Source organism: Aquila chrysaetos, chromosome 12, assembly GCF_900496995.4.
Source record: "Aquila chrysaetos chrysaetos chromosome 12, bAquChr1.4, whole genome shotgun sequence".
NCBI lineage: Eukaryota > Metazoa > Chordata > Aves > Accipitriformes > Accipitridae > Aquila > Aquila chrysaetos.
Window position 1 is genome coordinate 9,969,372 of NC_044015.1, and position 27,982 is coordinate 9,997,353.

Sequence of the window (27,982 nt, forward strand, 5' to 3'; positions counted from 1 at the left end):
AGCATACCTCTGGCATATTTGCAGGTGGGCACAGAGCAGCCCTTGGAGCCCCTGAAGACCCGAGGAACAGTCTAGGCACCAGCAAACCAGCTGAATGCCAGCATTCATAACAAGGGCACTTCTATTTTCACAGCTTTTCTCCGCATTAACAAACTCAAGCCCAAGAGGATTTCTTGCCACAGGCAAGGAGCTACATAACATGGCCAACATCAAGCTTCAAGCTTTCTCTCACTGCATTCTTTATAGATCTCATTCGATCTGTAACATGGGATTCCTGATGCTTTGTATGTGTGGCATCCTAATACACCAACAAACCAGAGCATCATCTTCTTGGGGAAGGAGGTTTCTTTTTGCACGTTACCAGCACTTAAGCGGACTGAGGCCTGAGCTGGGATACGACCAACTCTCCTAACAGCGAGGAGCCTGTAGAGCATCCACTGTGTTAAAAACCAAAACCATCTCCCCACGCAATGTCAAAACTGCTCGTGCACCAAAGGATGGAGGGATGGGTAGCCAGTTTACTTCTCCTAAACTTAAAGGATATATAACACAATATGACACTTGGATGTTCTCCTGAACCATTACATTAAAGAGCAATAAATCAGTACACCACCAGTACAACAAAACCAAACTATTTTCCTGGAAGCAGAAGTAACATTTATCACATGCACTGGGCACATCTGAGATGATGTCAGACTCAAGAGTTTTTCAAGGGATTAAATGTTTCTGAACAAAGAAAATGACAGTGCAGTCACACAGGCAGCCTTTGCTGCTCTAGGCAGCCTTCCTCAGCAGCTGCTCCAGCTTCTCCCTTCTTCTCACAACTTCTTTCTCAGGCTGGGGAGCCACTGGAAGTAGTCACTGGAAGTGGCTAAGCGTGCAGCTGCCAACACCGCACATAGCGTGGTAGGAGGGACATACAGTTTCTGAGATGGCCCTTGGTCAGGCAGCCCACTGGCACTGCACAGGCCAACTGCAAGACTCCCAGGAAGGTCTTTGTTCTTCATTTTCTCTTCATCTGCATAAGGAGGGACACAGAAAAGAAAGATGGTATCTACCTTGGCAACTCTAAGAGCTCTAGTTTAGACTGAAATCCCTTTTGCCTGGACCTTACCAGGCCATGGCAAGGGGACTTTCTCCTGCACGCCTATTTGATGAGCCCAACACGGTACAATCCAAGAGCTTCTTTCCTTCTCCTCCCAGTGCTCACCCCCGTTTCCCCAGAGGTGGGAAATCAGATGTGAATTGAGTAGCTCTTGCCTGGAGAACTGGGCCTCCACTCCAGACACACAGCAGACAGCTCTGTTCCAATGCACAAACAAACAGGCACTGCCTTCGGCAAGTCACTTAATCTACCTCATAAATTGGGCAACTCTCATATAGGTGTTGTAAATTCTTTCATCATTTGGAAGATGAACACTCACATAGGGACCTTATAAGGTTTAAAAAATAATTTTATCCCTTATGGTTGGGAGATTGAGAGACTCTCAGTATGAAACGAACACAAGCTAACATATGGAGTGGAGAAACAAAGACTTCTGCATGAAAGCAGCATAAAGTCTAGAAAAGACAACAAAAATCAACAGAGAGAAATAACCCTCAATTCATTTGTTCCCACTAAACATTTAGAAATACATTTTGCTGCTCAAACGTCAAACCGATGCATTGCATCCAGCCATTTATTATTGTCACATCCCTATCCCACAGAAACACCAACATTTTCATCTGTTCTAGCAAAGAAGCAGCACCGGTCCTAGGACACCCAATAGTGACTACAAGACTCATAGTACAGTAATAGACTGCTCAGCTTTCCACCGTGTTAACTTTTACTGACAAATCTATTCGTACTGTTATGGTTGTCCAGCATAAACGGTATTGCCATAAGTAGAACAGAGGGATGTACAGCTTCACGAAGTTGGGCCTTGTTGGAAAATCTTTCTATCTGATCAGGGTCATCTTGGCTCATTTCTGCTGGTTGCTTGGAGTACATAAAGGAGGTGTAAAAGTCTTCCACTGACTTGAATAAGACAGCAGGCATTGAGGACTCTCCAAGAGAATGAGGTGCCTGCAAATGTATATAAAAAAACTCAGGAGAGGGTGTGATTAGTGCACACTCAGTTCATTAGCTGCCCTGATGTTTATTATCTCTCAAAGTCCACAAAGAACTGGAATGTCAGCAACTGGATGATTTAAAAAAAAAAAAAAAACCAAAAAAAAACCCCCAAACTAGTTACTCACAACCTTGGCCAAAGGGCAGCTTCTCCTGCACAGCAAGCTGAAAAGAGTGACAAATTATTACAAGATACAAACCACCATGTCTTAGCAAAAAATTAACAGCTGGCTCATCTCTCAGCAGCCCCATGCAGAACAAACGATGGCAATGACAGAGGGAGTTTCTGCAAGGGAGTGGGAATAGAGTCAAATGAAGTCCCTCTGCATTTTTGCTTAAGAATACAAATTAAACTCAAGTTCCAGGGATGGTCACCCATGTCTCAGCCATAGACAGGGGCTAGAGCCACTGTTTGTATTTGTTAATTCAACATGGAGGAGGAAAAAAAGTGAAATGACAAACAAGCAGCAATTCACTTTTAGAACAAATATGGTTGGGCAAATTAGGTGCTTGCTCTCTAGGCTTTGTCTGTTTTCAAGGCAGCAGAAGAAAGGCATCCATCTTCAGAAGGGGTGAATCACCATCCAGAGGTGCTTCACCCTTTGGTGAGAGTGTGTTCAGAGGATTAGCCAAGAAAAAAAACAATTGTTTTTACACAAGCAGATTTAAGCAATTTAAATTGCCCCCCCACAAGGGGACCATGAGGCGCTCCTGAAGCAGCAAGGAGAGCTACATGGCTGGGCAGCAGAAATTCTGTGCTGATAGGATGCCAAGACAGAATAGTTTGAATGACAGGCATCACTGGAGTCCAATTAACCAACTACTCAGCTTGATACCACCAGCCCACTGAAAACCCCTGCCTAACATACAGTAAAAAACAGAGTGTTAGGACAAGAAAAAACCCACCCACCAGGGTTAAAAGATTATTATTATCTCCTCTTGCCACCCAGCTATCTTGATGGGGGACAGGCAGTGTCGCTGCCACTCCATGGCAAAGCAGAAACAGACAGGGTGTAAGGCTGAACACTAAAAATGTCTGTTAGCACTGGAAAAAGCTGGGATGGAAATAGTTTTAAAAAAGAGGCTGTTCAGTTTACAGGAGAGGCAAACAAGACAGGAGACCCTAGCGAGTGCTGTGAAGGGCAGGAAGTAAGGCAGTATCTGCTCTTCCTCCCGATTCACACAATTAAGAACACTACCATTGAAACAAAAAACATGAGCAGTGAAAACTGGAAAGGAGGGAATACCACTTGGTGATGCTGCAAGTGCCACAAAACCCCAAGGCCAAGCGATGAGCAGGAATCAGAGAAGGAAATCCTCCTGTCTGTCCTTTTAACTAGTTGACTGGTGCATTCCTTCCCCCTCTAATGCCCATAGGAAGGATTATTTTTTCATCCCACAGTCTTCCTCAATAGAAATTCTTGTCACTTCTTCTAAAGACTGTAACAGAGATCACAGTCAGGGACAGAAAATGTGCCCAGGACTTCTCTGATCCATTTAGGAAATTCCTATGCTTTGAAACTCACACAGTTTAATACTTGCAGGGGAGCATTTGAGTTGGCTCACAAGGACCCTATTGCTATCTACCCACCTGCCTCCATCTCATCTCATCTCATCGTACTTTATCCCTGCACTTGCTACCAGACGCTTTCCTCTTCTCTCACTCTTTCAAGGTCCCTCTTCCCAGCTTGCTTTCTCTCCATCCCTTTCAGTTAACATCCCCCAGAGACACCAATTCTTCCAGCTCTGCTCTAGGCTATCTGAGAAACAACTTCCCCCTCATCCTTCTAGAAAGAGCTTTGTCTCAGCCACTATCAACCTCTAGATGTGTAAGGAGCTGTGGTTATCCAAAACCTTGTAGGCACACTCCCATTTCCAGCTCTGCAATCCTTTCTGTGGTCCATCAAATCCTGAGTGATACTGGCTCCCTGCTGAACCCAGAGCAGAGTGTTTGCAAAGTGCCATGCTGCAGGCTCTGTTAGACTCATCATTAAGGACAATTTAAGTGGCAAACTTGCAACACCAGCACCACATAATGCCTCAAAGCACAGCCCAAAACACAACCCTCCCAAAACCACCCTCCTAACTCAGGAAGACGCCTGCGTGATCCAGAGTAGCCCCACAGTAACGCCTAGCAACCCTCAGGACCATGAATGGAGGGGAAGTAGTGGAGTGAAGAAGAGCCAGGCTTGATCTGTAAAGTGCCAAAATAATCTTGTTTCCACAATACCTTGACGTGCCAGCGGAGCACTAGTGGATCATCAATAACACCAGAAACAACAGCAAAGAGGAAAATGTATAGCTCTGAGCCCATGCTAACAGCCAGATGTGATTTCTTTGCCAGTCACTTTTAAAAAAAATACATGTCAAAGCAATCAAAAGGTTATGCAAATAACCTAAAAACAAGAACAACCCCTCTCAACAGCAACAGCTGAGAAAAATGCCCCTACCTTAACCACTGCCATAAGCTCTGTAGGAATTTCATTTGTATCCTCCTGTACAAGTTCAGGGTCCTGGTCTGTTGTTCTTGGGACACTAATTTCATCCAAAAGTGGCCGCACATCATCCCCTGTCTCCTTCTTAGCAGACAGGTGCCGTTGCTAAGGAGATGGACAAAGCAAGAAAAGGTACAGCTAGTGCGGGTGGAAAAAAGCAGGATGCACTGGAGCAAAATACAGAGCAATGAGATGATACCACTCAGAGATTAACTGAGACAGAAATGCAAAGGAGCTTTTCTGTTCTGCTCAGAAGTTTTAACATTTCTATCTGGAGAAGTTTGGGCTACTTGGAAAGGACAGAAAGAACATGGAAGGACAGGAAATAATGTGAACAGGAAACTAACTGTCACTTTAACTTCTCCACAGTAAAACCTATCACTTGGAAAATACAGTTTTATTCAAGCCATGTTTTCTGGTTATTGCTTCCTGCCTCCTGAGAAATTTTACCATGGAGAATGTCCTAATGTAGCAGAGCTGATACAACACAGTGTCCACCCATTTTGCACTTAAGGAGGGTGAGGGGGGAAAAAAAAAAAAAAAAAAAAAAAAAAATTGTTTATCCTGACGAAGCAAATCTAAGATTGGACAATGCAAAGGGAGTTCCCCATGGCTTAAGAGGAGTTACCAGAAAATATTAGACACATTTCATTCCAGTTCAAAACATTTTGAGCCATTTTATAACTGTCATTAATGATCATATTAGCGATGCACCAAGGAAGAGAAGGAAACATTTTGGAAAGCTAGTCAGAGCAACAGAGAAGGAAACGTTTAAAGTCTTACACAAAGAGAGATCTAGAGGACTGCAATTTCTGCAAAAGGATTCTAATAAGACCCTTAAAATCAGACATGACAAAACCTGGATGCATTTACATTCCTCTGGTCTCCAAATCACCAGCTATGTCTGACATTTACACAAATGGATCTTGCTACAGTTAACTAGTTAGGGTACTCTTCAGATTTTTCCATTAAAAAAAAAAAAACACACACAATAAACTCAGATTTGCAGTCTTCGTCACATTAATTTCTTCCAAATACATACATTAAGATGCTGGTTTGTGTCCTTCAGTTCAGATGATATATCGACAGTGCAAGGCCATTAATATCCAAGATATACAGCTTATATAGAGTTTCTCTAGCACAGAAACACAGTTGGCTAAAACAAAACCTAGGTAAAATGACTGCTTTACAAGTTACTAGCATTACTCTAGCTTTTACTCTTACTTCAGAGAACTATCAGAAAAACAGCTCCAGAGCAGGCACACTGCTCAACACTTCAACAGCTGGCATTTACTTGAAAGGTGCTTTGGACCCTGTAGTAAAATGTGTCATGAAAATACTACAATTTAAATAACACAGAAAAGTAGAGAAAGTCACCTGTAGACAAGTGTTCCCAGTGTTTCTAACGGTACTATATTAGATTGCACTCAAGACCAGGGTTTTACTCCCTGCTTAACCCCCTCTGTTCATTAGTTTCTCCATCTGTCAAATAGCAAAGGGCTCCTCTTTTTAACATGCTGTGAAATCAAAGGTGTAAAGCAGTATCCAGATCTAGATATCATTCACCTTTAGAGTTATCTTTTAAATAAAACTATATTTGTATACAACCTTACCCCCCACAACAACAAGCATTGCAAATTGCTTCCTTTTAGATAAGTTTAGAACGAGCAAGACCCTTAACATGAATAACACACCACTAGTTCTCTTCTGGTCTTCTCCCACATTTAAATGATACCCCGAGTTACTACACATCCTTTGCTGAACCCCAGAGATGTGAGAGGAAAACACACCACTTCTTGGCTCCCAGGGGTGCAAAACATGAAAGTGCCAAGTCAAACAGATCTCAAGAATCTGGTACTGGTCTGAGTTCTCAGAGTCCACTCTCTCTCTCTAACTGAAACATTACGGTACATATGGGAGGTTAGAAAATCATTGAGCACACAGCCTCCCTGAAGTCTGCAAAGGGATCAGAGGACAAGCAGCTGGAGATGTATTTATGGTCCACGTGTAATTATTTTTATATTATCGTTCTGCTTGCTTTTTATAAAGGCAAAAAAACAACTCCACAAAAAACCTGCATGAGACTGAAACAATACATGTTTGGAGCCGATTTAATTGCATAACAGCTATGCCACAGCCAAACTCCCACCTGGTCACACAGTTCATCCCCGTCCAGCTTTGAGGTTGCTGTTTCACTACCTGCATCTACAGATTTCTGCTGCAAGCGAAGGTCTGGCTTCACCAGTTCAGCATTCTGCTGCTTTCCACTGGGCTGAACATACAAGGCCGAAGGATTCAGTTCCATGAATCCCTAGGAACAAACAAAAAAAACCCCTGAGTATAGTCAAGGAAACCATGTTGTAACTACCACAAAGAATAAAAAGGATTCAGCAAATTTCTAATAGGTTTTATGAAGAAGCACAGCACCCACAAGTTAGCTCCAAATTCTTGCAGAAATTTTCTTACTACAAAAATCCAACTCCCCTCCCTCTGGCAACAAAATTACTCAGCAATGTCCTCCTCCCCCCAAAACTGGACATACACATGCAAAAACACAATCATAGGATCTAATCCTGCCAAACACACATTCTGCCTCTACTGAATAAAACAACAGATACAAGCACTCCGGGCTGTAAAGCCTGACTTTCTGCTGAGATATAAAATAGTGGCAGTACCCTTCTAAGTTTTTCATATCCACAGAGCTCTTACTGAAACTGAGCTGAGATGTTCAGATAATGACAGAGAGATAGGCCTAAGTCATAAATGCTCTGTGCACTGGCTTACAACTTGAATGCCTGCCCAAGGCACAACGTGCAATCTACCATGGTTATGCTGTCCAACGCTGTACATTTCACTGGCAAAGTAAGAGACTTTGTTAACCAAGACCATTTCCATAATTCAGTTTGTTAATGGCATAACCAATCTCCAATGCCTAGAGCAGAGAAGGCCAGGATAATTTATTTAACTATCCTGTTCCTCACTCAACTGCCCCTGCCACTAGGCAGCACTACTTTTAAGTCAGACAAAATCTAATCGACTTCCTCTCATTAATTGTTTGGATGAATCAAAGGCCTCAACTTATGACATAACAAAACTTGCTGGAATTAACAACTGGTAATGAAGCAACACATCTCTTAACAACCTGCCAATTCCATCTCAGTTTGGCCTGATACTCAGAACACCTATAGCTATTTTACTTTTCCTTGTTATTTATACAATGTGTGTCAGCTTCAGGTGAATCTGCAATACTACCAAGCTAAATGACTTAAAAAAAAAAAAAAAAAAAAATCTAAACCTTCTAATCCACTGTTAGAAGACAGGATGAAAATAATTTGTTCTACTAAACCAGAACATCTCTGCTGTATTATCAGATTCCACCTTAACGAAAAAGCAAGTTCTCACCACAGATTTATACACCGTGGGATGCAGTCACAAAATGGTAAGTTACAGGAAAGCAGGGAATACCAGTTTTGCTCTTCACAAAACTACTCACTTCAAGCTAAAGATCTTCCCATTACAGGCACCCAACCAATCCTTTCCCTGCCCTTCCTTTCAGCAGCACATGGCTCCCTCCTGACCTGGGAAGGAATGTTCTCTCTGCAGATGTCAGCACATCCACCATCCCTCAAGACACAGTGGAAATATACATCTTCCTTGGTGGACGTGTCACACAGGAAGAGATGCAAAATGCCATTCACATATTCATCCACAATGCCCACAAGTAGCTTGGAGCCACACAGCTTCTTGAATAAGAGAGTTGCTGCACCAGACCACGTACCCTGAAGAAGAAACAAGAATGTAAGGGTACTATAAACAGACCAACATCCACTGCTTGAGACTCTCCCTTGTGCACACTTGTCAAAAAGGCAATTAAGCTAGGTCAGGCTAGGGGCAAATACAGGAGAGTCAGGCAGACAAGCTTCCCAAGCACGGAACTAAATCAAACTAACCTAAAGCCTGCAATGCTAGTTAGACTGGGAATGCCCTTTCACCCTAAATACCTACTTCCATACATGGTTCGATGGCATTCACCAGTGATTTTATCACAATTGCCTAAAATACAGTTGTTTGTTTGTTGGTGTGTTTTTTTTTTTTTTTTTTAAATTCCTGGAATCATGTGATTATAAATGTTAAAAGTGTCAAATGTTTTGAAGAAGCTGCTAAGCCTCACTGCAATGAAAATTGTGATTCTTTAACCCTCAAAAGCCAGAGGAAATAACTTTTTTAAAATAACATCTTTAAACACAGAAGAAGCAATTCTGCTCACATGCTTTCTTCAGAGACTGTACTTCTCAGGCTTCTTGACCAAGAGGTTTCCCAGCACAGAGGAATTTTCTTATGACCTCTATAATACTTTGGCTATGCTGATTGCATCAAACCAACTCACTTAAAGCTCTGTCACAGAAGAAATTTTTAAAACAGAAGGCTGGAGCTACCAAGGCTTCAGAAGGATCCTGGAGAACTACTGGCAAGGGCAGAAACAAGTTTGCTCATTTGCTTAACTGTAACTATCCGTTTCTGCAACAATATAAGCAAGAATACTCTGATCACAAGGAAAACAGACAGTGGAATGGTGATCACTTGCAGAGACAGAGACTTACACAGTCGTACTCTGAACATAACAGCGGCAATTCTGCTGTAAACATCAATGGGACCTAAGTTAATCCAAATGTTTGCCCTTATTAGGTGAGAAAGCCAACCTCTACTTCATAGCTCTCATACATGTGTCAAACAAAACTGCATGTGAACACATACCTCCACAGGTTTTACCCATGCCAAGGAACACGGGATGGCCTGAGCAGGGAGCTTCAAGTAGCACCACCTACAATACAGAAAAAAGCCATCATCATTACAGCAAAAACAGAGCAAAACCAGGCAGAAGAAAAGAACTTCCTCCTCTTCTGGGTTTTAAAATCAGCTTAGGAATAGAGGCACATATTGGATTTTGCACTTATGAATAAAACCCAACAGCAGCTTTGGAAAACACTCCATATCCAGAGAATGGGCACAGCAAAAATAGCAGTAACAGCTGGTCCCTTATGCCTTCCCTTGCCCAAGCATCCTCCCATCATAATCCCTTATGATTACAAAGTTACGGACAGAGAGCAATGACTTTTGAACCAAAGTATGCCAATGGCCAGGCATGAATAGAGGCAAATGAGAGGGCAGAAGCAAATACAGGAAAGGTACTGAACTGCAGAGAATAAGTACCTCTGACACTGCAAATGCATCCCACTTGGACTGGTGTCTGTTCAGGAAGATGTTCACATACATTCACGGAACCCAGGAAGGAGGATTAGGGAGCTTACCCCAAAGTGACAGAAAGCAGCAAGCAGAAAGACTGAGGAGTAAAGGCAGAAACAGGAGAGGATTTAGCCCAAAGTCACTGTGAGGGAGTGATGGACAGGGCTGATGAGCAAAGGGCCTGGAGTGCTCAGCAAAACAGGTCTTAAACAATGTCACCTCCAGCATTAGTATGTAAGCAAGGAAATGCCTGCAAGGCACCATTATGAAATAAAAACCCTGATCCTTTCTAGGAAATCTGCATGCTGGGATGTCTTCCTGAAGACAGACAGGCCAGTCAGCCTCACCTTAATCCCTGGGAAGGTGATGGAACAACTAATCCTGGGAACCATTTCCGGGTACATGAAGGACAAGAAGGTGACCGGGAGTAGGCAACATGGATTCACCAAGTCATGCCTGACCAACTTGACAACCTTCTATGATGAAATGACCAGCTTGGTAGGTGAGGGGAAAGTAGTGGGAATTGTTTACCTTGATTTCTGTCAGGCTTTTGACACTGTGTCCTGCAAGATCCTTGTAGAGAAGTTAATGAAGTACAGGCTGGATGAGCAGACAGTGACGTAGACTGAGAACTGGCTGAAGGGCCAGGCCCAGAGAGTGGTGGTCAGTGGTACAAAGTCTAGTTGGAGACCAGAAACTAGTGGTGTACCCCAGGGGTCAATACTAGGTCCAATACTGTTCAACATCTTCAGTAACAATCTGGATGATGGGGGAGAGTCTACCCTCAGCAAGTCTGATGATACAAAACTGGGAGGAATAGCTGATACACCAGAGGGTCATGCTGCCATTCAGAGGGATATCTCAACAGGATAGAGAAACAGGCAGACAGGAACCTCATGAAATTCAATTAAGTCCTACACTTGGGGAGGAACAACACCATGCACCAGTACATGTTGGGGGCTGACCAGCTGTAAAGTGGCATTTTTACCATGCGGGTGACTGAGCACTGGAACAGGTTGCTCAGTAACGTTGTAGAGTCTTCATCGTGGGAGACATTAAAAAACCATCTCAACATGGTCCTGGGCAGTCTGTTCTAGATGGCCCTGCTTGAGCAAGAAGGCTGGACAGGATGACGTCCAGAGGTCTCTTCCAACCTCAAACATTCTGTGATTCTGTCACCTCTGTGTAATTTACTTACTTGAGGAATCTCAGCCAAGACTTTCGGACAATTTCGAGGTTTCCATAATCTGGGTAGAACACCTCTACTTCTTGGTCATTGATCACACGGTGGATGATAACGCGGTACCACCATTTCGAGACTGTTACACAGCAAAGCTGTCCAGGCCGTACTGAAGACTCAGGCATGATATAACGATCAGAAACAAGTTTATTTGAGTAGCAGTGTCTGCAAAAGATCATAATGAAAAACTGTGCTTGGTAGGATGCAGGAGATGAACAAAGAGAAATATACAGGTCTTCAGAAGAATCCTGATTTCTCAAAGTCCCCATGATATGAATTTTCAGGAGTTATTTTAATAGATGCTTTACATCCCTGTTCTGCTACACTTAAACTGAAACGACAATAAAAAATGCAAATCCAAACTTTTAACATCTGAATGATAATCCTGTGGTCCAATAAAAAGTTAATTAATGGGGATTAATCAGAGGCTAAATACAGTCATTCTAGTCATTACCTTGACATGTCAGTGCTTCTTATGATCCAGGTTCTGGAGTACTGGCTCACATACACAGTATCTGTCTGGAGAGTCTGTAATCACACTTACATGTGCCCCACGGACATCAAGCATTTACTTTGTCACACAATTAACAGCAATTGTAGCACTGTCGTGGTAGAATAGAATCCCAAATGCATAACAACTGACACAAAGCCACTGATGGGGTTTTGCTTTCAAATATAGATATGACAAAGGCCTATTACCTGTTGCTTTTTGGTAAGCGTTGGAGATGGAAGTAAAAGCCTTAATCCAGCACATTAACAACAGTAGCACAGACAACAGAGAGGTGCAAAGGAACCCTAAAGTTCCTTTCCATAACCTTTCCAGGCTTTTAAAGTTTAGGACTGTCTAGGACACAGCCAAGCTACTGTGAATTGCTATTAACCATACTTATTGCTTGCTAGTTAAAAGGAAGGGGTAAGCATTACGAGTACATGTTTCAGTATGGCACCAGCATCTCCGTATCAAGTAATCAAGCCAGCAGTGACCATAACTAACAGCTGGGTGCCCTGTTCCCTCAGCACATACACACACACACAATGGGTAGTAGTACTGAATCAGCATAGCATGTTCGCACCTCATCTCAATCATCATATCCTGCAGTTTATCAGATGCTTCCTTGCTGCAGATGTGGATGTAGAACTGGCTAGGAGAGATGATGAATTCCACAAAGACTCCCACCAAGCACCTTCTCTCCAGTGGTGGTAAGCTGCAAAGGCTTCTGTCCTGAACAGCATCTGGGGGGATTTCTGGAGTCATTATCAACTTGTCCAGTAGGGACTGCTCCAAATCTTGAGGCTACAAAGGCATAAGAAGAACATGGCACTCAGATGTCTCCTCATGCACTGAACACACATAACTGGCCTTTCCATTAAGGTAAAAAAATAGTTCTGCTTTCCTGGGAACCCGTGAATTACTGAATATCAGAGAATTCCAATAAATTGCACAAACTTGGATTAAAACTTTCCCTGTGATAGAAGCATTCATCTTCACACTCACTCTCTCCCTTCCTTCTTTATTCCCTCCAGTGTAAGGAGGGGTGCCACAAAAATACCTTGCTCATATTCCTGCAAGGAATAAAGGAGAGGAATTGAAGTCATGTCACATATTTAGACGAAAGTATTGAATAGCTATTGCTAAAAAAGCAAAACAGAACAAAAACCCACACCAAAAAACCCAAACGTAACCCACCTATTTGTTGGATTTTACCCAAAAGATGCTATTTCTATGTTCCGTGACCATGAAAGAGTACATGACTGAACCAGCAAAATTCTACCTGAAAATGATTCAAAAGTGAAGGAAGGCACAAATGCACCTCACTTTCACACTAGAGCTATTTCCCAAGGATAAAACCAAACAAAACCTACAAATTCTGTTCTTTTCTCACTCTAGACAAATTTGTACATGAGTGAGCTATTAGCACAGCTTACAATTTTGCATTACTCTCTAACTGCTGAAAACATTATTTCACTTGAACTAGCGTGGATCAGCTACATCAGCTACTTTCACTGCCTCAAGAGCTTTCTTTTGTGCCAACAAACAGCACTTCTCCAATGATCAGAAGTCAAAATTATTTCAATTTTACTCATTGTGAATATGCAACAAGTTACCACTGCATTATACATCAGGGAATGTATGGGAAATTTGTCTTCCAGCACACACGCCATTGCTTATATGTCTAAATTCAACTGCAAACAATGGGTTTTTGCAATACTGGCTCTTTTAAACATCTTCTAAAGAAGCAGATAAGAGTCTCTCCTTCTGCAGACTGAGCAAGGGCTAACGCCCTTGATTTTTTTTGAGCTAAAAATTTTGACTAAAACATTGAGTTAAACAGTGAGTTAACATTTTTGAATTAAAAGGCAACGGAGGGAATTCTTGCCGAAGCAGCAGCATCACCTCTAAAAACCCCTTACATTTCCTCTAAGAAGTGCCTGTGAATAGTGGAATTTCTAAGGGACAGTTTTGCTCTGAGAATGCTCTTCATATCAGACTGTTAAGGGCACACATGATCTTTACAATCTAGCTCACACATTGGTAGTGACAACAGATATTTCTTTGAAAGACGTAGAAGACGTGTACTTAAAAACATGTCCACAAAAAAGCAACAAAATTATAAAAAGATAAACCAACAGGACACACTGCAAAACTAGGCTTACAAGAGGTATGGCTTGTAAGACTGGCTAACTCCTTGTCCTAAGCTGGACTGGCAGCTGCCAAGAGTGGTGTGGATGACACCTTTCCTTCTGCTCAGGGCAGCAAGAAAAAGCTGCTGAGAGCAGCAGCTCTATATACTTTACCCTTCTCAGGGCAGAGCAGATTGACTCAGCCCTTGTCCCTCATTTGTCCCTTACAACACTTCCACTATTAGTCTCTCGTGACTGGATACTGGACACCTTGCAGCATGGTGGGGATCAGGTCGCATCTTTCCACTCTAACCTGTGGCATCCTGATGAATAAGCATTCATTGCATACCCAAACTAACACATTCCAACCTGCTTTCCTCCTCTTCAGGGCATTTTTAAAAACAAAATGGCAAACTTAGTGTTTCATGACAAATACTAGTTGTACAAACATCTTTCAAGACTTATCCTGCTAGAATCTTTAAACAGTTTCCCTTTGTCACAAGAACAGGTTCCCTTTGTCTCACAAGAACAAAAATCTGGAGCTACCTGGACCATATCGCCCTTTTTTACCCTTCCCACAAGCAGACGTTGTTTGATCTAGGGGAATTCCCTGTGAACTTCATCATGCCAAACTAAAATTTCTTTAAAGGATCAGAACAGCCTGCCAAAAATCTCTAAAGAGTATATGTTTTATGAAGTGCCGCCCAAAGTCCAACTCGTAGTCCCAGGCTTCCAAGTTCATTAGTACACAAAACACCAAAATCAGGAAGAACTCCTGGGACGCTTTCCCTACCTATGTGCTCCAACCGTAGAGTTGCATACAGCCACAAGACGAGCTTGGCAGAGGAAATAACTCTAAGTAGGAGGATTTTCCTGAGAAAAAGAAGGCCTAAAGATGCTCAAAAGACAAAAATAGAGGGGACAAACAAATTCTCCCAGTCGGGTTTGGCAGTTCAGAGCCTCTGTACTGTTCTTCTCCATCCCTTTCTAAAAACACATTGCTAAACAAAAAAAAGAACCAACAACAAAACAAAAAAATTTTCCAAGTCCAACCAAATAGCAGAGTTGAGACTGCAGGAATCAAGGTCTCTGAGGACCGTTCCCCAGCTGTGTCACATAGCTGCTTGACACTTAAGCCCTGCCTACTGCAGCAAGGGAAATTCCACACAGTGAGGCTCAGAACAAAGTTATTAAAGTCCAATTACAAGTAAGTACTGCAAAAGGTATCACCACTATTATCAGGGAGCAAGATCATGCTTAACTGACCTTGGATGATCTGCAACACAGATCTCAAGACCAGAAAGAGACAAGAAAAAGACCTAGTTTGGATGGCATAGAAATCTATAAACCAGGTCAATGTGAGTCTGGTCACCTCCAGACCCATCTAAAACTGGTACAAAAAAATTTGGAAGCAGCAGTGCATCAACAATGCCACAATCAGAAACAATGCAATCAACAGAAACAAAAGCAGTAGAAAGAGCATCAGCCCCTGGACTAAGACATGAAAAAGCTACGGATCACTTTTCCAGCCACTTACTTGTTTGAGGTCATCACCCAAATCTACTGCTTGTGTTTCCACTGGCTCTGACTTCTCTTCTGCTGTCAGGTGGAAGCTCTCTGTCTCACAGCTGGGTTCCAAAGGAGGCATCTCAACTGCAGGTGCTGCTGCAAAGATGATAATTTGGCTGTTATTCTTTGTTGGACTGATGCAGTGTTACATATTAAGCAGAAAGAGAAGACATCTGAAAATGAAAGTCTGAAAGCACTGGTGCTATTTTCCTCATCTCTTGTAGCATTCACAGCCACTACAGTCATGACGATTCACTTCAGAGGCATCCTCCACTGTATTAATAAATTAAAACAAAACAAAAAAGACTTGCTTTTGTAAGCATGCTAAGGGTTACATTAATTGCTAGAATGATGCTAAAATGAATTTTCCCCAGAAAAGTCAGGAATTTGGCAGGAACTGGATATGATTTTCTGCCTTCTCTTATAGCTGTTATGGGAGCGCTGAGGACACCTGCAGTCTCTTCTGTTTTCATTTGTGGAACATTGTAGCTGTGCCTTTCAGACTAGTGCTAAACCTTCAGTCTCAAAAAGCACATTGGAAAGGCTTTACCAGCCTGCGGAGCAGACATTAAAGAGATCCTTCTAGTTTTGTTATCTATTGCCTGGAATGACCAGAAAATCCAGGCCTACACACACATTCAGAAAGTCTGTACTCTGAATGGGCTGAACATCCCTTCTTTCACTTCACACCAAAAACCAGTGGCAACCTGTAGAAAACTTCTAGTTAAGTTCTCTGCTACCAAGACAATTCCATTGTGACAGTTGCTTCTGCAGCACCCCACAGCCCTTCTGTGCTAAACCCTAGGGGAACTGGGGCTACTACAGCAACTGGAAATGCAGCAACATTCACTTGAAACACAGTTGCTTGGCCACAGTGCTTGTGAGAGCTAGTGTTTTCAGTTAAATAACACACTGCCTCACCTTGCAGCATCTCTTCCCATGCCTCCCCTTGTGGCATCTCTTCCCTCTCTATCTCACTTGCCAGGTGCTTCTTCAGGGTCAGCAAGGAACCTGCTCTCGTCTGCTCAACTGCAATGATATCAGACATGCTTCTGAGGACTTCAAATATGGAGAAAAATCCATATTGTGTGTACTGGAAAGCCCGGCCAAAGCGTTTGAAGAAGGCCTTATCAAAGTCCAAGAGCAGAAGTGGTGAGGAACTCAGCAGATCCAGCAGCTCAGCCTTCACCGTTGCTGGCAGGATGGGAGCCCTGCCCCTCCGAGGGGAACTCTGTGGATTCTTAGAGGAAGAAGCAGCACCTGCCTTTGCAGCAGCCCTCTTCCGTGCCCTTGCACTTCTCCTCTGTCTGGCAACCAGTTTGGCAACCGCTTTGGTGGTCTCATCTGCAATGGCTACCAACAGAAAGAAATCAACTATTAGACTGCCAAAACAGGGAACCATTAAGAGCTCTACACAGGCAAACCTCCTCTTCTTTCCTTTCTTTCCTCTTCCCCCGATCCTTTTCAGAAGCAGGTGCCTCCTTCAAAAGCAATCACACTAAATTGTGGCTGATTTCCAGCAGGGCAACCACTTTTCCTCTCCCTTTGTGAAGTGAACCATTTTTAACAGCCAACAACCAATCTGCACCCTCATCGCTACAAATCCAGATCCAGGTAGGAAGGTGGGTCAAATTCTTGGATATGGGATCACAAGAGGAAGCCCAGCTGCTGTGAGTTTTGTTGGGAAAACAGTAAATGGCTCATTGCTCCCCTCAGCCAGAATCACAGTAAACCCCCACTACAGAGCACCCACCTGCCCAGGCAAGGTCTCCCTGGAGAGCAGCCCAGGTCTTTTCCATGCTTTTAAAAAACTTTTTCTTGTCTTACTGTAGCACTCTAAAAAAAAAATATCATTTCACTCTTCCCAATCAACTCTTTGCATCTACCATTTGCTTCCACAGCTCTTCCCCAAAGAAAAGGAAAATGAAAAATTTCTTTGATACAGACTAAATTTCCTATGCGGTCAGGTAGGGAAACATTTACAGCTTCTCCTGAGAGGCCTCATCCCTGGTTTTGGCTCCTGCTGTAGTCTGCATTTACAGGAAAAGCGATGCTTACCAGTTCTAGTGCACCCATAAGAAACGTTACTGCAGTTTCTAAACTAAGTGCAGAATGCAAAATGTACAAAAATAACTAGAAGCCTGTGTGATTTTTCAGGAGGAAAGAGCGGAAAAGCGTTAAAAGGCAGATCAAAATACAGGAAGAAACATCAAAGACAAGAAATTAAACAGAGCTACACAAGAAAAAAACTAACAGAGATATGTGACCTATAGCTCTGGGAATTCATCCTGCACATCCCCATTTTGGAGCATCACTTCATACCAGTATGTGGTTCTGAACAACTCGTCCACCCATGAGGAAAAAAACCCTCACCTTTTAGGATAAAAGTGCCTTTCTCATAAGGACAGACTCTGACAACTTCAGGCATATCTGCCACCAGCTCCAACGTGGATCGGAAGCCCAGGTCATGTAGAGGGAGAGGTTTGCCGATCATGGCCACGTACTCCTCCTCCAGCTGTGCTGGGGTTAAGCCCTCTTTGGCAGCCATTAGCAGCGACCTCACCTCCTTCTTCAGCAGCTCCATAAGCTCTGCCTGCTTTGACATGTCTGCGCTAAAGGAGAAACAAAAGCAAGCAGAAAACAACTTGTACCACAGCTGCTCAAATGCAGGCAAAAGACTTTCTACCGCTTAGCAGCTGAAAGCTGGTGGGGGGAAAAGGGCAGCAAGCCAGGTTCACCAACAGCCGCTACCTACCAACCCCTGTCTTTCCTTGCCTGCACCCCTGGAGCTGCCACCCTCCAGCACCCGTGATCCCCAGCTGACTCCTCCAGCATTCACTGCCCGTCCCCGTGGGATCACAGCCCCTACAAGCATTGCATTCCCAGCGTCTTGTGCAACCCTAAGCCCCTGCCCCAGGGATTGCTCTCTACAAACCCTGCCACTCTGCAGAGGTCCCTGCACCCCTAAACTGCTGGCTGAGGACCCCCACACCCCACGGGCTCACTGCCCCTCACAGTGACCCCCGTGCCCCTAAACTCGGGCCTGAGGATTCCCCCCTCTGCTCTATAGGGTCACTGCCCCCTAAAGAGACTCCTGTGCCCCGAAACCACAGCCTGGGGACCCCCTTCTCCCCAAGGAAGCCCCAGGGGGCCGCTGCCACCCCCCTCGGTGCCCGCACCCACCGCGCCATGCCGCGGCCTCACTCACGAGACGCCGCCGCCCTCGCTGCGCCTGCGCGATCCCTTTCCCGCCCTTCCAGGGCGCGAGGGCGGGGCGGCGCCCACGCCCTCCCCCCGCCTTGTGGCGGGGCCGTTAGGGCGCCGCCGCGCGGGCGGAGGGGGCGGCGGCCGTGGTTCCCCTCAGCGCCCTCCCCGCCGCCGCGCTGGGGCGGGCGGTGGCCGGGCGGGCAGCTGGGGGGCCTGGTGCTGCCTCACCGGGGAGGCGGCCTGTCCCGTGGGACAGAGCCCCGGGGCCGGCGCACCCGCAGCAGGCTGCCCTTGCCTTCTCCTCAGTAAAAATGTTAGGTGTGTTTCCCTTCTGACAGGAAAAGTTAGCGCATCGCAGAAGAGCCACGGACAAAAAAGTACCAATTCCTTTAAGGTGACAGTATTCAAACCCCAACACCAACATTGTTTAGAGTAGTCTTGTATCTTTTAGTCCCGTCTGAAAGGAAAATCCACAGTGGAGATGCTGAGTGACTTTCCCAAGGCCAAAGAGCGTGGTAAACTGGGTTGTGATGGCCGTTTCCTAAGGGTTTGCAGTCCTTTGAGAAACCCTCCCAACAGTGCAGTTGATTTCCACACAAGGATATGTTTCAATATGACAAAGGGGGCTCAGGCTGCAGATTTTGGGACAGCAAAGGTTGCAAACCTATCAGCACATGCTCTTAAAGCATCTCCCCTGTTCCGAGATAGCAGCCGAAAATATTCCATGGGGACGGAGGAGTCAGGAGCCGCTGGCCAAATTAAACATCAGGCAAAAGCAGAAAGTTGCATGTTTGTAGATGTTAAATATGCCATGGTGTTTTTGACAAGAAATCAACCAGAGTCCATGCTGCCCAGCCAAAACCAGACCTGAGGTGCTGTTTGCTGCTGCTGCTTAAAACATTACCTGCCCTTTTAGCAGCTGGAGACAATCTCCCCCTGCCCCAAGTTGGCCAAGCGAGAAACACAAAGTGAAAAAGGTTTCTGGAGCAATTCCAAAGCAAATACAGATACTGTATGAATTTATTAATCACACCCCATTTCCGCCCAACTCTTCTCTGCCATTAGCCTTCTCCATCCATCGCTTCCCCGGTGACCTGCTGACGAAGCACCCACCACAACGGAGGAGAGAAAGCAGGGAGCTGGTGCTCCTGCCCTCCCTGCCTGCAATATTGTGACTCCGTGTGGGGCCACAAGTCTCCAATAAAACAGGAATCCGTGAAAAAACAAGAGCAGCACCTCCCCAGCTGGCTTCCTGGCTCCCTCCAGCTGCTTCTCCACACCAGAGACCAGGGGTCTGCAAGCTCAGCACTGCCCCGTTGACAGGAAAGTCACCGCTTTATGTTCCAGCCTTGTCTTGCTGTAGTATGACTTCTAGCCAGGTGCTGGTTTCTTTAATACGGTCAAGTGACTTCAAAACACTTTAAAAGTGTTTCTTGCAGGGGTTTCCGCAGATGTCACCACAGGCTGCATGGCATGAAAAGAAAAAGGTCCTATGTTTGCTCTGCTGTGCTCCTGCTGTGGAAAACTACGGAGCCATTTAGGCACAAACTCTTGGCAATTTAGAAGACAGATTGAACACCTCTAGCCTTGCAATGGCCTCTATGCTTTGCACCCATTTGGGAAAGTTCATGGCTGAACTGGGACCAGCTAATTTCCCTCCCTGCTAAAATGTGAGGTGACCCTAGGAGAGAGGGAGTCTGCTGCCAGTATGCCACCACTGTGCCAGCCAAAGGGTTTCTAGAGAGCAGACCAGTGTGAGATGCTACTCACCCAGCCGTTCTCTGCAACACCCTCTCCACTGATCCCACCAGTAAAGGTTTTTCACCCTGGTGTCTATTGCTCTGGGCCACTATCATCATTTGAAGTCTTTGGAGCCACATGCCTGACAGTTACTTTTAGGTTGCTTTTCAACAGCTTTGCAGAAATCATCTACTAAAAATCATCTGAGTGCTTCTGCTTGTATTTTATTTCCAAAGGCAGGAAGATGCAAACACAATGTCTTCCTGGAGTCCACCTTGTCCAGGTCTAACCTTCCTTCCCATCTCCACAGCAGTGTGTGATGAGAGCAGAGCAGCTGGGAAACAGCTTGCTCACTTCACTGTCCGTTATGTCTGACAAGCCTGTGTTAAACTCGAAACAAGCCTCCTTGATCTGACACCTCCCCTTCTCTCCTCCCCTGCCTCGTTTTCCTGCCTGCAGCGATAAATTCAAGCACAAATTCTTCCTACTCCCACAGGCTGCTGCATGCTCCTTGGCACAGATGAGGATGGATAAGAGGTCTCGGAGCTCTTCCAGGGAGTCTCGTAGGAGACCCAGAGAGTCCCCAGCTCCACAGAGGAAACGAGAGAAGGAGAGCAGCAGAGAAGCCAGCAAAGGAAGGGAAGACATAAAGCAGGAGAAAGCAAAGGAGATCAAGAGCACCGCAGGGACTGATGGTAGAGTGCACACATCCACAGTGGTGGATGTGGATAATGTGATATCTGATGAAGAAATGGAGGCAATGGCATTGCTGGACAGCGAGCAGCAAGAGGAAGGTATGTCTTATAGAAGGGAAGGGGCCGGAAAGGTATGGGCTTTTTGACCCTGTGTGGGTCACAGTATGACTCTGCTCTGCAAGGTGTCATCACACCCACCTTGCACAGACATGTAGTTATCCTCAGGACAGGATGTGGGAGACTCCAGCCTCCCAGCCAGCTTCTGCAGTCAGTGCCGGCTGATCAGCACTGTCTAGCAAAGCGATGAACTTTGCAACAAGACGTTACATCCCCAGCATCCTTCATGCTCCAGCTCACTACTCACCAGTTCTATTCATGTTCTATTCTCTTCCTTTTCTTGCTTGTCCTTCTTTAGGTGGACAGAGATAGCCTTAATGTCAGTTCACAGCCCAAAGAACTGTGCTTGAGGTGCACACCCATAGCTCCCCTTCCAGATAACCCTCAAGAGCAGCTCCTCTCCAGGCCATAAGTTAGGCAGATTCCCAGACTGCCACAACAGCAGGGAGCATTGTGAGTGTTTTGGCAAGACAGCTGGGCCTCTTTGGACCCAGCGTCACCACAGATGCTGTATTACAGAATGTGCATTACAGGAGCCAGCATCGCTTGTCTGCTTCCATGCCAGCAGCTCTGCTGCCCTAGAGTGACACAAAGCTTCAGACTTGCTCCTGTCTCTCTTGGAATTAATTTTTCACAGCTGCCTCTTTCTTCCTCAATTATGGGAATCTCAGCTAGCGAGTGGTGCTGTGGAGCTCTAGTGATCATGCAGGTTCTTGGGATCTGAATCTCCATCAACACCTGGTGGCTCTGCAGACAGCTCCAAAGGCAAAGGGGCAGGGATGAAAGGGCTTGAAGAGATTCAAAATGGGAGGGCTGCGGGGATGCTAACTTCACTGCTGGAAAACACGGTCCACTCTCTGGGTCTAGGTACACCCAGAAGTAATCTATCTATTTTCATGCCACACCTGCAGATTTTCCCTCAGGCAGGAGCACAACAAAGGGCAGCCAGAGCAAGATAACCCACACTTGCTTTGGGGAGATGTAGAAGGTGACCATGCCAGTCAGCCTCCAGCAGCTTGGTGTGACTGCTGTAAAGCACAGGGAGATTTCAGTTGCACTAGTGGCTTGGTCCCACTGCATTAGGGAGCTGGGATGCAATAAAAATCCTATTCCAAAAGGACCTGAGATACTCTGATAGGGAAGGGCACTTCAGGCTGTGCACGTTGAAAGCTACCTCTTATTTAAAATCTTTCTCTTTGCCATTAGCTTATCTTTGCAGATAAGCTTCTGGGATCCCAGCTCAGTCAACAAGTTGCCTGTTCCAAGACTTTCAACACTGCTTGGTAGCACAGGTCTTCAAGCTAAAGGCTGCTCTGTCGTCAAGGGACTATGGAGAAGCATGGCTCAATTTCTGCCAGTAAAGCAGAGACAAAACCTGTCAGTCCATCCTGGCAGCTCCTGGCCACCTGGGGCAGGGAGTATTCTTTAACACAGCTCCAGATGGGGCCAAATGGTTCACATACATTGGGTCTAGGCAAAGGACAACACTGAAGCTGATCTGTGCAGGCACTTGGCAGGCCATCGGTATTTTGGGAGCAGTCCCCTCTTAACACAGTCATGTTGGATTTCTCCCTAGGTGTAAAGTCTCCGGGTCTGGGCATCTGTGAGTGGCTTCTGACCATCTTGTCCTTCCTGTTCATCATAATGACCTTCCCCATTTCTGTCTGGTTCTGCATGAAGGTGAGAATAGTCATGGGGCCTCTCTAGGTTTAGTGTTTGGTGTCTGATGTGAATGTACATAACCCAGTGGTTCAGCATGTGTCAGACATGAGCATAAAGCTTTTTTGGTCTAAAGCCCTATTTACACTTCTTTGACTCATCATTAATTTTGACTTACGCTTTATCACATGTTGCTGCCACAGAGGGCTGCACAGGGGTCCAACCACTGCCTATCAAATACTCCTGCTGCAATATCAGCAGGCAGGGGCTTAGGTTCCTCTTTTTTAAAATAAATTGCAAGTCTATTCACTTTCAAACATAACCCTCAGCCTACCCAGCCCAGAGATGGCTGCATTGCAGCAGCAGGGTAAATAAGTTTTGCATTACAAATTTTGAGAGATTGATCTCCCCGTTAATAGCAGATTTCCCCCTCTTCCTTTCCTTTTCTCAGATTTATAGCATGGCTACAAGTAGGCATATTTTGATTTCCACTTCTCAGGAAGTTTCATGTGCATCTTGTTCTCAACAAGAGTGTCAGTATTACGGCTCAGACCTTACACATACGAGCACACACACTGTTCCCTCGGAGACAACCAACCAACATGGAAAATTGTAGCTCAGGTGATGAAGTTTGGCCAAGCTATAAGGAAGCAGAATGCTGGCCTCATCCTGGGAAACCCTGGGCAGCTCTAACATGGGCTACTCTCACCAAATCTTGGGCTGTCACAGGGCTGCTCCGACGCTGCTCACACTCAAGGCTGGCCAGCAGTTCTGGGCCATGTTCTCTGCAGGTGTAAAGGGACTCAGTGACAGGTGATGCCACTAGCTCACACCTGCTCAAATCCTCCCTTTGCAGGGCTTTCCCGGAACAGACATGCTCCCATAGCGGTGAGGTCCCTTTCCCCAGTCCTACGCCTTCCTCTCCAGCCTAGCTTTTGTTTCCCTCTGCAGGTAGTTCGGGAGTATGAGAGAGCCATCGTTTTCCGACTTGGGCATCTCCTTCCTGGCAGAGCTAGAGGGCCTGGTAAGTTGTTTACTGAGCTCCCCCCAGCCATGTTGCTCCTCTTCTTCGTGCTCTACCAAAGCTCACATGCTGGTGCCCTCCAAGCAGGCATGGCCAGACAGGAGATGGGATGTCTTTGTTCCCTTCGTCTTAAGGGCCAGTAGCTGCTAATAGCTTTTGCCATCACAGAAACAGCCTCAGAATTTGAGTCTATGTATTGCTGTTCCTTTGTAGTTCTGCATGCCAAACTCTCCTCTGTTCTCCAGAGCAGTAGAGGTAATTTTTGTGGTTCTGATGATCACCATCTGCCTTTCACTTCCTCCGACAGGCCTTTTCTTTTTCCTTCCCTGCCTGGACACATATCATAAGATAGACCTCCGCCTCAAAACCCTAGAGATCCCCTTCCATCAGGTATGGCTGACACCTCCTCTCTATATTAATTTTTGGATCTCTTTAACATTATACCTTATGCTTCCAGCCTTCATCCCTGCATGTAAAAGTTTGAAAAAACATCTCAAAGTAACCCTAACACCTCAGAAAATGGAAGGCCAAAAGTTCACCATACTGAATTTTCTTCTTTTTTAAAACTACTGGGTTTAATCCTGTTCAATTTGACATGCTTCAGTCGTAACATAACACCAATAGGGAGTGGCTGGGCCAAAGATACTGGACCAGGTTTTTTTACCCACACGCTGAGGAGTGCAAGCAGCGGGGACAGGAGCTCAGACTAAGACCTTACAATGATATAAGAATGGACTCTGCTCCTGTATAAGTCTGGGAGGAAGAAAGGGCTGAACCCTTGATTCTAACCCTTGAACCTGCAACCTCCCTAGCCACAGGCCCTCTTCTTTTGGGACATGGTGTCTGTGCTGCTGCGTTGTCAGTGAGACTGCCTTTGTCTGGTAGCATCTCCTGGCTCACACCCATGGTGTACAGCAAATCCTTCTGGAAACAAAATAACTGAGCACACATCTCAGGGCACAGCCTATGCTCTCAGAACAGGAATTGACCAGGCAGCAGTGGGCAGGGAAACACAGCATAGGATGATGACCTACTCACAGTCCCTAGCTCAGCAGTTGTACTGAGGAGACAGACACAAAGATGCTGCTCAGGAAACTGAGATCCAGAGGTTACATAGCTTGCCCAAGGTCAGTCAGTAGCAGAGGTGGAAACTACAAAGACTTAACCAGCTAGTCTTTATCATTCTCTTAATTGTGTGCTTTTCTGTGCTACCTTAGAGTGTCAGAACCAGCTCCATCTCCCCTAATATCTTCTGCTTAGGTGGTGACCAAAGACATGGTTACCTTGGAGATAGATGCTGTCTGCTACTACCGGTTGGAGAATGCTTCTCTTCTCCTCACCACCCTGACCAGCATCTCCAGTGCCATTCAGCTGCTAGTGCAGACCACCACGAAGCGCCTCCTGGCACATCGAGCCTTCTCTGAACTTCTCTTGGAGAGGAAGAGCATCAGCCAGGAGATAAAGGTGCTTCCACAGGGGGGAGACAGCAGAGCAAGGGGTGAACTGAGGCTCCACAGAGAAGCTCAGGTGATCAGTCCCTCAGAATCACAGATATTGGTTTACAGAAGGGTACAATAACAACGTGTGTCTCCTTCACAGAAAAATGGGAGATTTTTCTTCTGTTTTTTTTTTTTTTTTTTTTTTTTTACTCTGGTCGCTTTAGGGGAAGGATATACAGTGTGAGCCCCACAGGTGGCCATGGTGAGTAGTAGACAGTGTGGTGTGAGGAGCATGAAGGAACCACTTAGACCAGCTTCCTCAGTGCTTTGTGATACCCCAGCTTCAGTACTTATCCCAGAGAGGAGATTCTCATAAGAATTGTATTCTGCAGCCTGAGTGAGTTGCCATAAACCCAGTATACATGGGATCTCCAGCAGCAGGTCTTTGCAGCCATGACACATGTACATGATGATACCAGTCAGGAACTGAATGTTTCCTATGGAACTGAACTGGTTCCTCACTTGAACCAGTATGGACTAGTTAAATCATGCTAAACCCCTGGGGCAAACACAAATGGGAAGTAAAGTGAGGGAAGTAATTTTATTTCTGAGGGGCTTCACAAAATAGCACACAAAAAGTAATAAATCTGCCTTACAGTCCTGCAGTTAACTGCCTTGAATTAATGTCCCTGTACTGCCTTACTCCCTGTAAGGGGCCTAGGGCAGGACTGGTGTTCTCTCCATGGTCTAAAAATCTTCCTCTTCACAGGTGGCTTTGGATGCCGTCACGAGCTGCTGGGGGATCAAAGTGGAGAGAACAGAAATGTAGGTAGGAAATGCTGGTAGAAGGGACTTCCCTGGCCCTTTGCAAGTACCTGTCCTGCCCTGCTCACTGTTGCCTGCTCCACTTCCTGCTTTGCCTCTGGCTCTCTCCCTGCAGCTATTCTGCAGGAGGTAGAGCCTCACCTCTCACCTTCCTGTTTTCCCTGCCCCTTTCAGTCTCTGCCTCGTGTAAAACTTCTGCATGCAAAGACTGTGCTTGCTCCTGCACTGACATCCAGGCCAGGATCCTTAGCTGGGATCTCATCACCATTTCACTGCTGCTGCAGGCAGAGTTTTCATCCAATTCTGGTAGCCCAAGAGGTGCAGCAGGCACCAAACTCTCTGTATCCCCCTCTAGATCAAAGGCCCCAGGGTCTTAGCACTGGTAGGGATGGGCTTATCACTCAGAAGCCCATGCAGAAAGGTGGGACTTGCTCATCATGCAGAGGGCCATGGAAGAGAGAGTCCAACAGTGAATGAGTAGATCTATGAACAGAAGGAAATTCCTGTGCCTGTCTTGAGAGCAGTCTCCCAGTGGATTTTCTGCTGTCTCACAAAGAGTGATCTTAGCTTAGACTTCAAGCCTCAGAGGCACAGACAGAAGAGGTCTCTCTGCTACCTAGTGATCATGCAAGCCTGGTCATGAGAAAACCAGGCTGGGAAAGAAGGATGGGAATGGAGGTAGAAGGCTAAAGTAAGACACACAGAGGGACACCCAGGGAGCAAAGAACATGAGTGAACTGCTCTGCAGAGACTGACTGATGAGCCCAATTCCAAGCCTCAGACTGACCATCCAGAGCTGTCAGGAGATCCTAGAGCCCAGCTAATTCCTGTCCTTTACTACCACAGCAACAATGTGCAGCTGCCTGCTGAAGTCCGGCAGTCCCTGGCTGTGGAAGCAGAGGCCCAGAGACAGGCCAAAGTGCGGGTATGCCAACTCTGAATACTTCTCATCTCCTTCTAAAGCATCACTCCTTCCCTTCCCACCCCTGGTTTGAGGTCCGTGGGACATGCCACACAAGGATACAGCTCTGGGAAGATATGTCTCCTTTAATTCCTATTCAAGAGCTGTGTCTAGCAAGGAAAACTGCAGCAAGAGTCTGGGCCAGCCCAGTGAAGTGCCACACCTGGTACCTGGCCTACAGGTAGAACAGAAAGGCACACAGAGAGCTCTGGGGTTATCCCTGGGCCCACAGTGATCCCCATGGGGATCGGTTCCTCAGGGTTTCACTCTCCTCTAGGAGCCCAGTGCAGGGCTGTCACCACTGTCATGTACCCTGCACCTTGCTCAGCCCAGGCTGGTCTCCATCCCTTGCACTGAGCTGCTCAAGTGCCTGGATAAGGTTGGTGTCCAGCACCCCTCCCACAAGCCTAGCCTGGCTGCTGCCCTCTCCCATGCTTTTGCAGCAAGGGTATGCCCAGTTGTAAGCCCTGATGGGCCTAGTAAAAACAAGTTAGTCATGAGCTCCCAAACTTTTGGGAGCATCAAGAAGTCTAGTACATGCTGTGATCTTCGGAGAGCAGGAGTGTTATAATCACACTGGCCCTGGGAATTTCATGGTGGCAACCTCCCTCTGTAATGAACAGTCCACGCCCCCTTACTCCCAGCCTCACAGAAGCCTTCTTTATTCTCCTGCATGGTAGGTGATCGCTGCTGAGGGGGAAAAGGCTGCTTCTGAATCCCTGCGGATGGCAGCTGAGATCCTCTCCAGTGCCCCTGCTGCTGCTCAGCTCCGTTACCTCCATGCACTGCACTCCCTTACTGCAGAGAAACCTGCTGCTTTCATCTTGCCCTTGCCTTTGGATGCCATGAACCTGGTATCTCCTGCTACCCACAGTCCTCCGGCAGCGAGCAGCCTCCTCACAGACACCACAAAGCTCCCAGAAAGCCCAAAAGACAAGAAGGACTCACCCATGCTCTAAAAGCTGTCCCAGAAATGGTTGCCACACTGTCCCTGGTCAATCCTGCTCAGAGAGGAGCAAGGCAGCAGCCCACCAG

The 27,982-nt window shown here is 45.9% G+C and overlaps 2 protein-coding genes across 6 annotated transcripts; one reads left to right on the forward strand and one right to left on the reverse strand.

Moving 5' to 3' along the window:
* Positions 1–566: 566 nt before the first annotated feature.
* Positions 567–27,974, reverse strand: TDRD5 (tudor domain containing 5). Of its 5 annotated transcripts, none has more exons than XM_041128071.1 (12): positions 27,896–27,974; positions 17,654–17,892; positions 16,202–16,633; positions 15,249–15,376; positions 12,163–12,383; positions 11,048–11,254; positions 9,361–9,427; positions 8,184–8,384; positions 6,755–6,916; positions 4,561–4,710; positions 1,849–2,065; positions 567–1,018 (listed from the first exon to the last, which is right to left on the reverse strand). In XM_041128071.1, exons 2-12 carry the CDS (start codon positions 17,883–17,885, stop codon positions 819–821), a joined length of 2,217 nt encoding a protein of 738 aa, XP_040984005.1. In that variant the 5' UTR covers positions 17,886–17,892; positions 27,896–27,974; the 3' UTR covers positions 567–818. The 5 variants fall into 5 exon arrangements, with proteins under 5 accessions (XP_040984005.1, XP_029890047.1, XP_029890046.1 ...); XM_030034187.1 differs by lacking the exon at positions 27,896–27,974 and adding an exon at positions 18,489–18,587; XM_030034186.1 differs by lacking the exon at positions 27,896–27,974 and adding an exon at positions 18,464–18,508.
* Positions 20,547–27,925, forward strand: NPHS2 (NPHS2 stomatin family member, podocin). Its single transcript, XM_030033934.2, is given in 11 exon segments — positions 20,547–20,564; positions 20,566–20,607; positions 20,609–20,662; positions 20,664–21,021; positions 22,616–22,719; positions 23,650–23,722; positions 24,030–24,112; positions 24,983–25,186; positions 25,931–25,986; positions 26,833–26,911; positions 27,628–27,925. Coding segments are annotated over 11 exon segments (1,350 nt in total). The 3' UTR covers positions 27,907–27,925.
* Positions 27,975–27,982: the final 8 nt, after the last annotated feature.

Bases quoted from the DNA above. Each gene is read 5' to 3' on its own strand.
- TDRD5 (XM_030034186.1), bottom strand. The intron at 4,711-6,754 runs GTGGGAGTTTGG...CCATCTCCTTAG, and splicing joins GGGATGAACTGTGTGACCAG to CAACGGCACCTGTCTGCTAA. The intron at 2,066-4,560 runs GTAGGGGCATTT...ATACATTTGCAG, and splicing joins AGCTTATGGCAGTGGTTAAG to GCACCTCATTCTCTTGGAGA.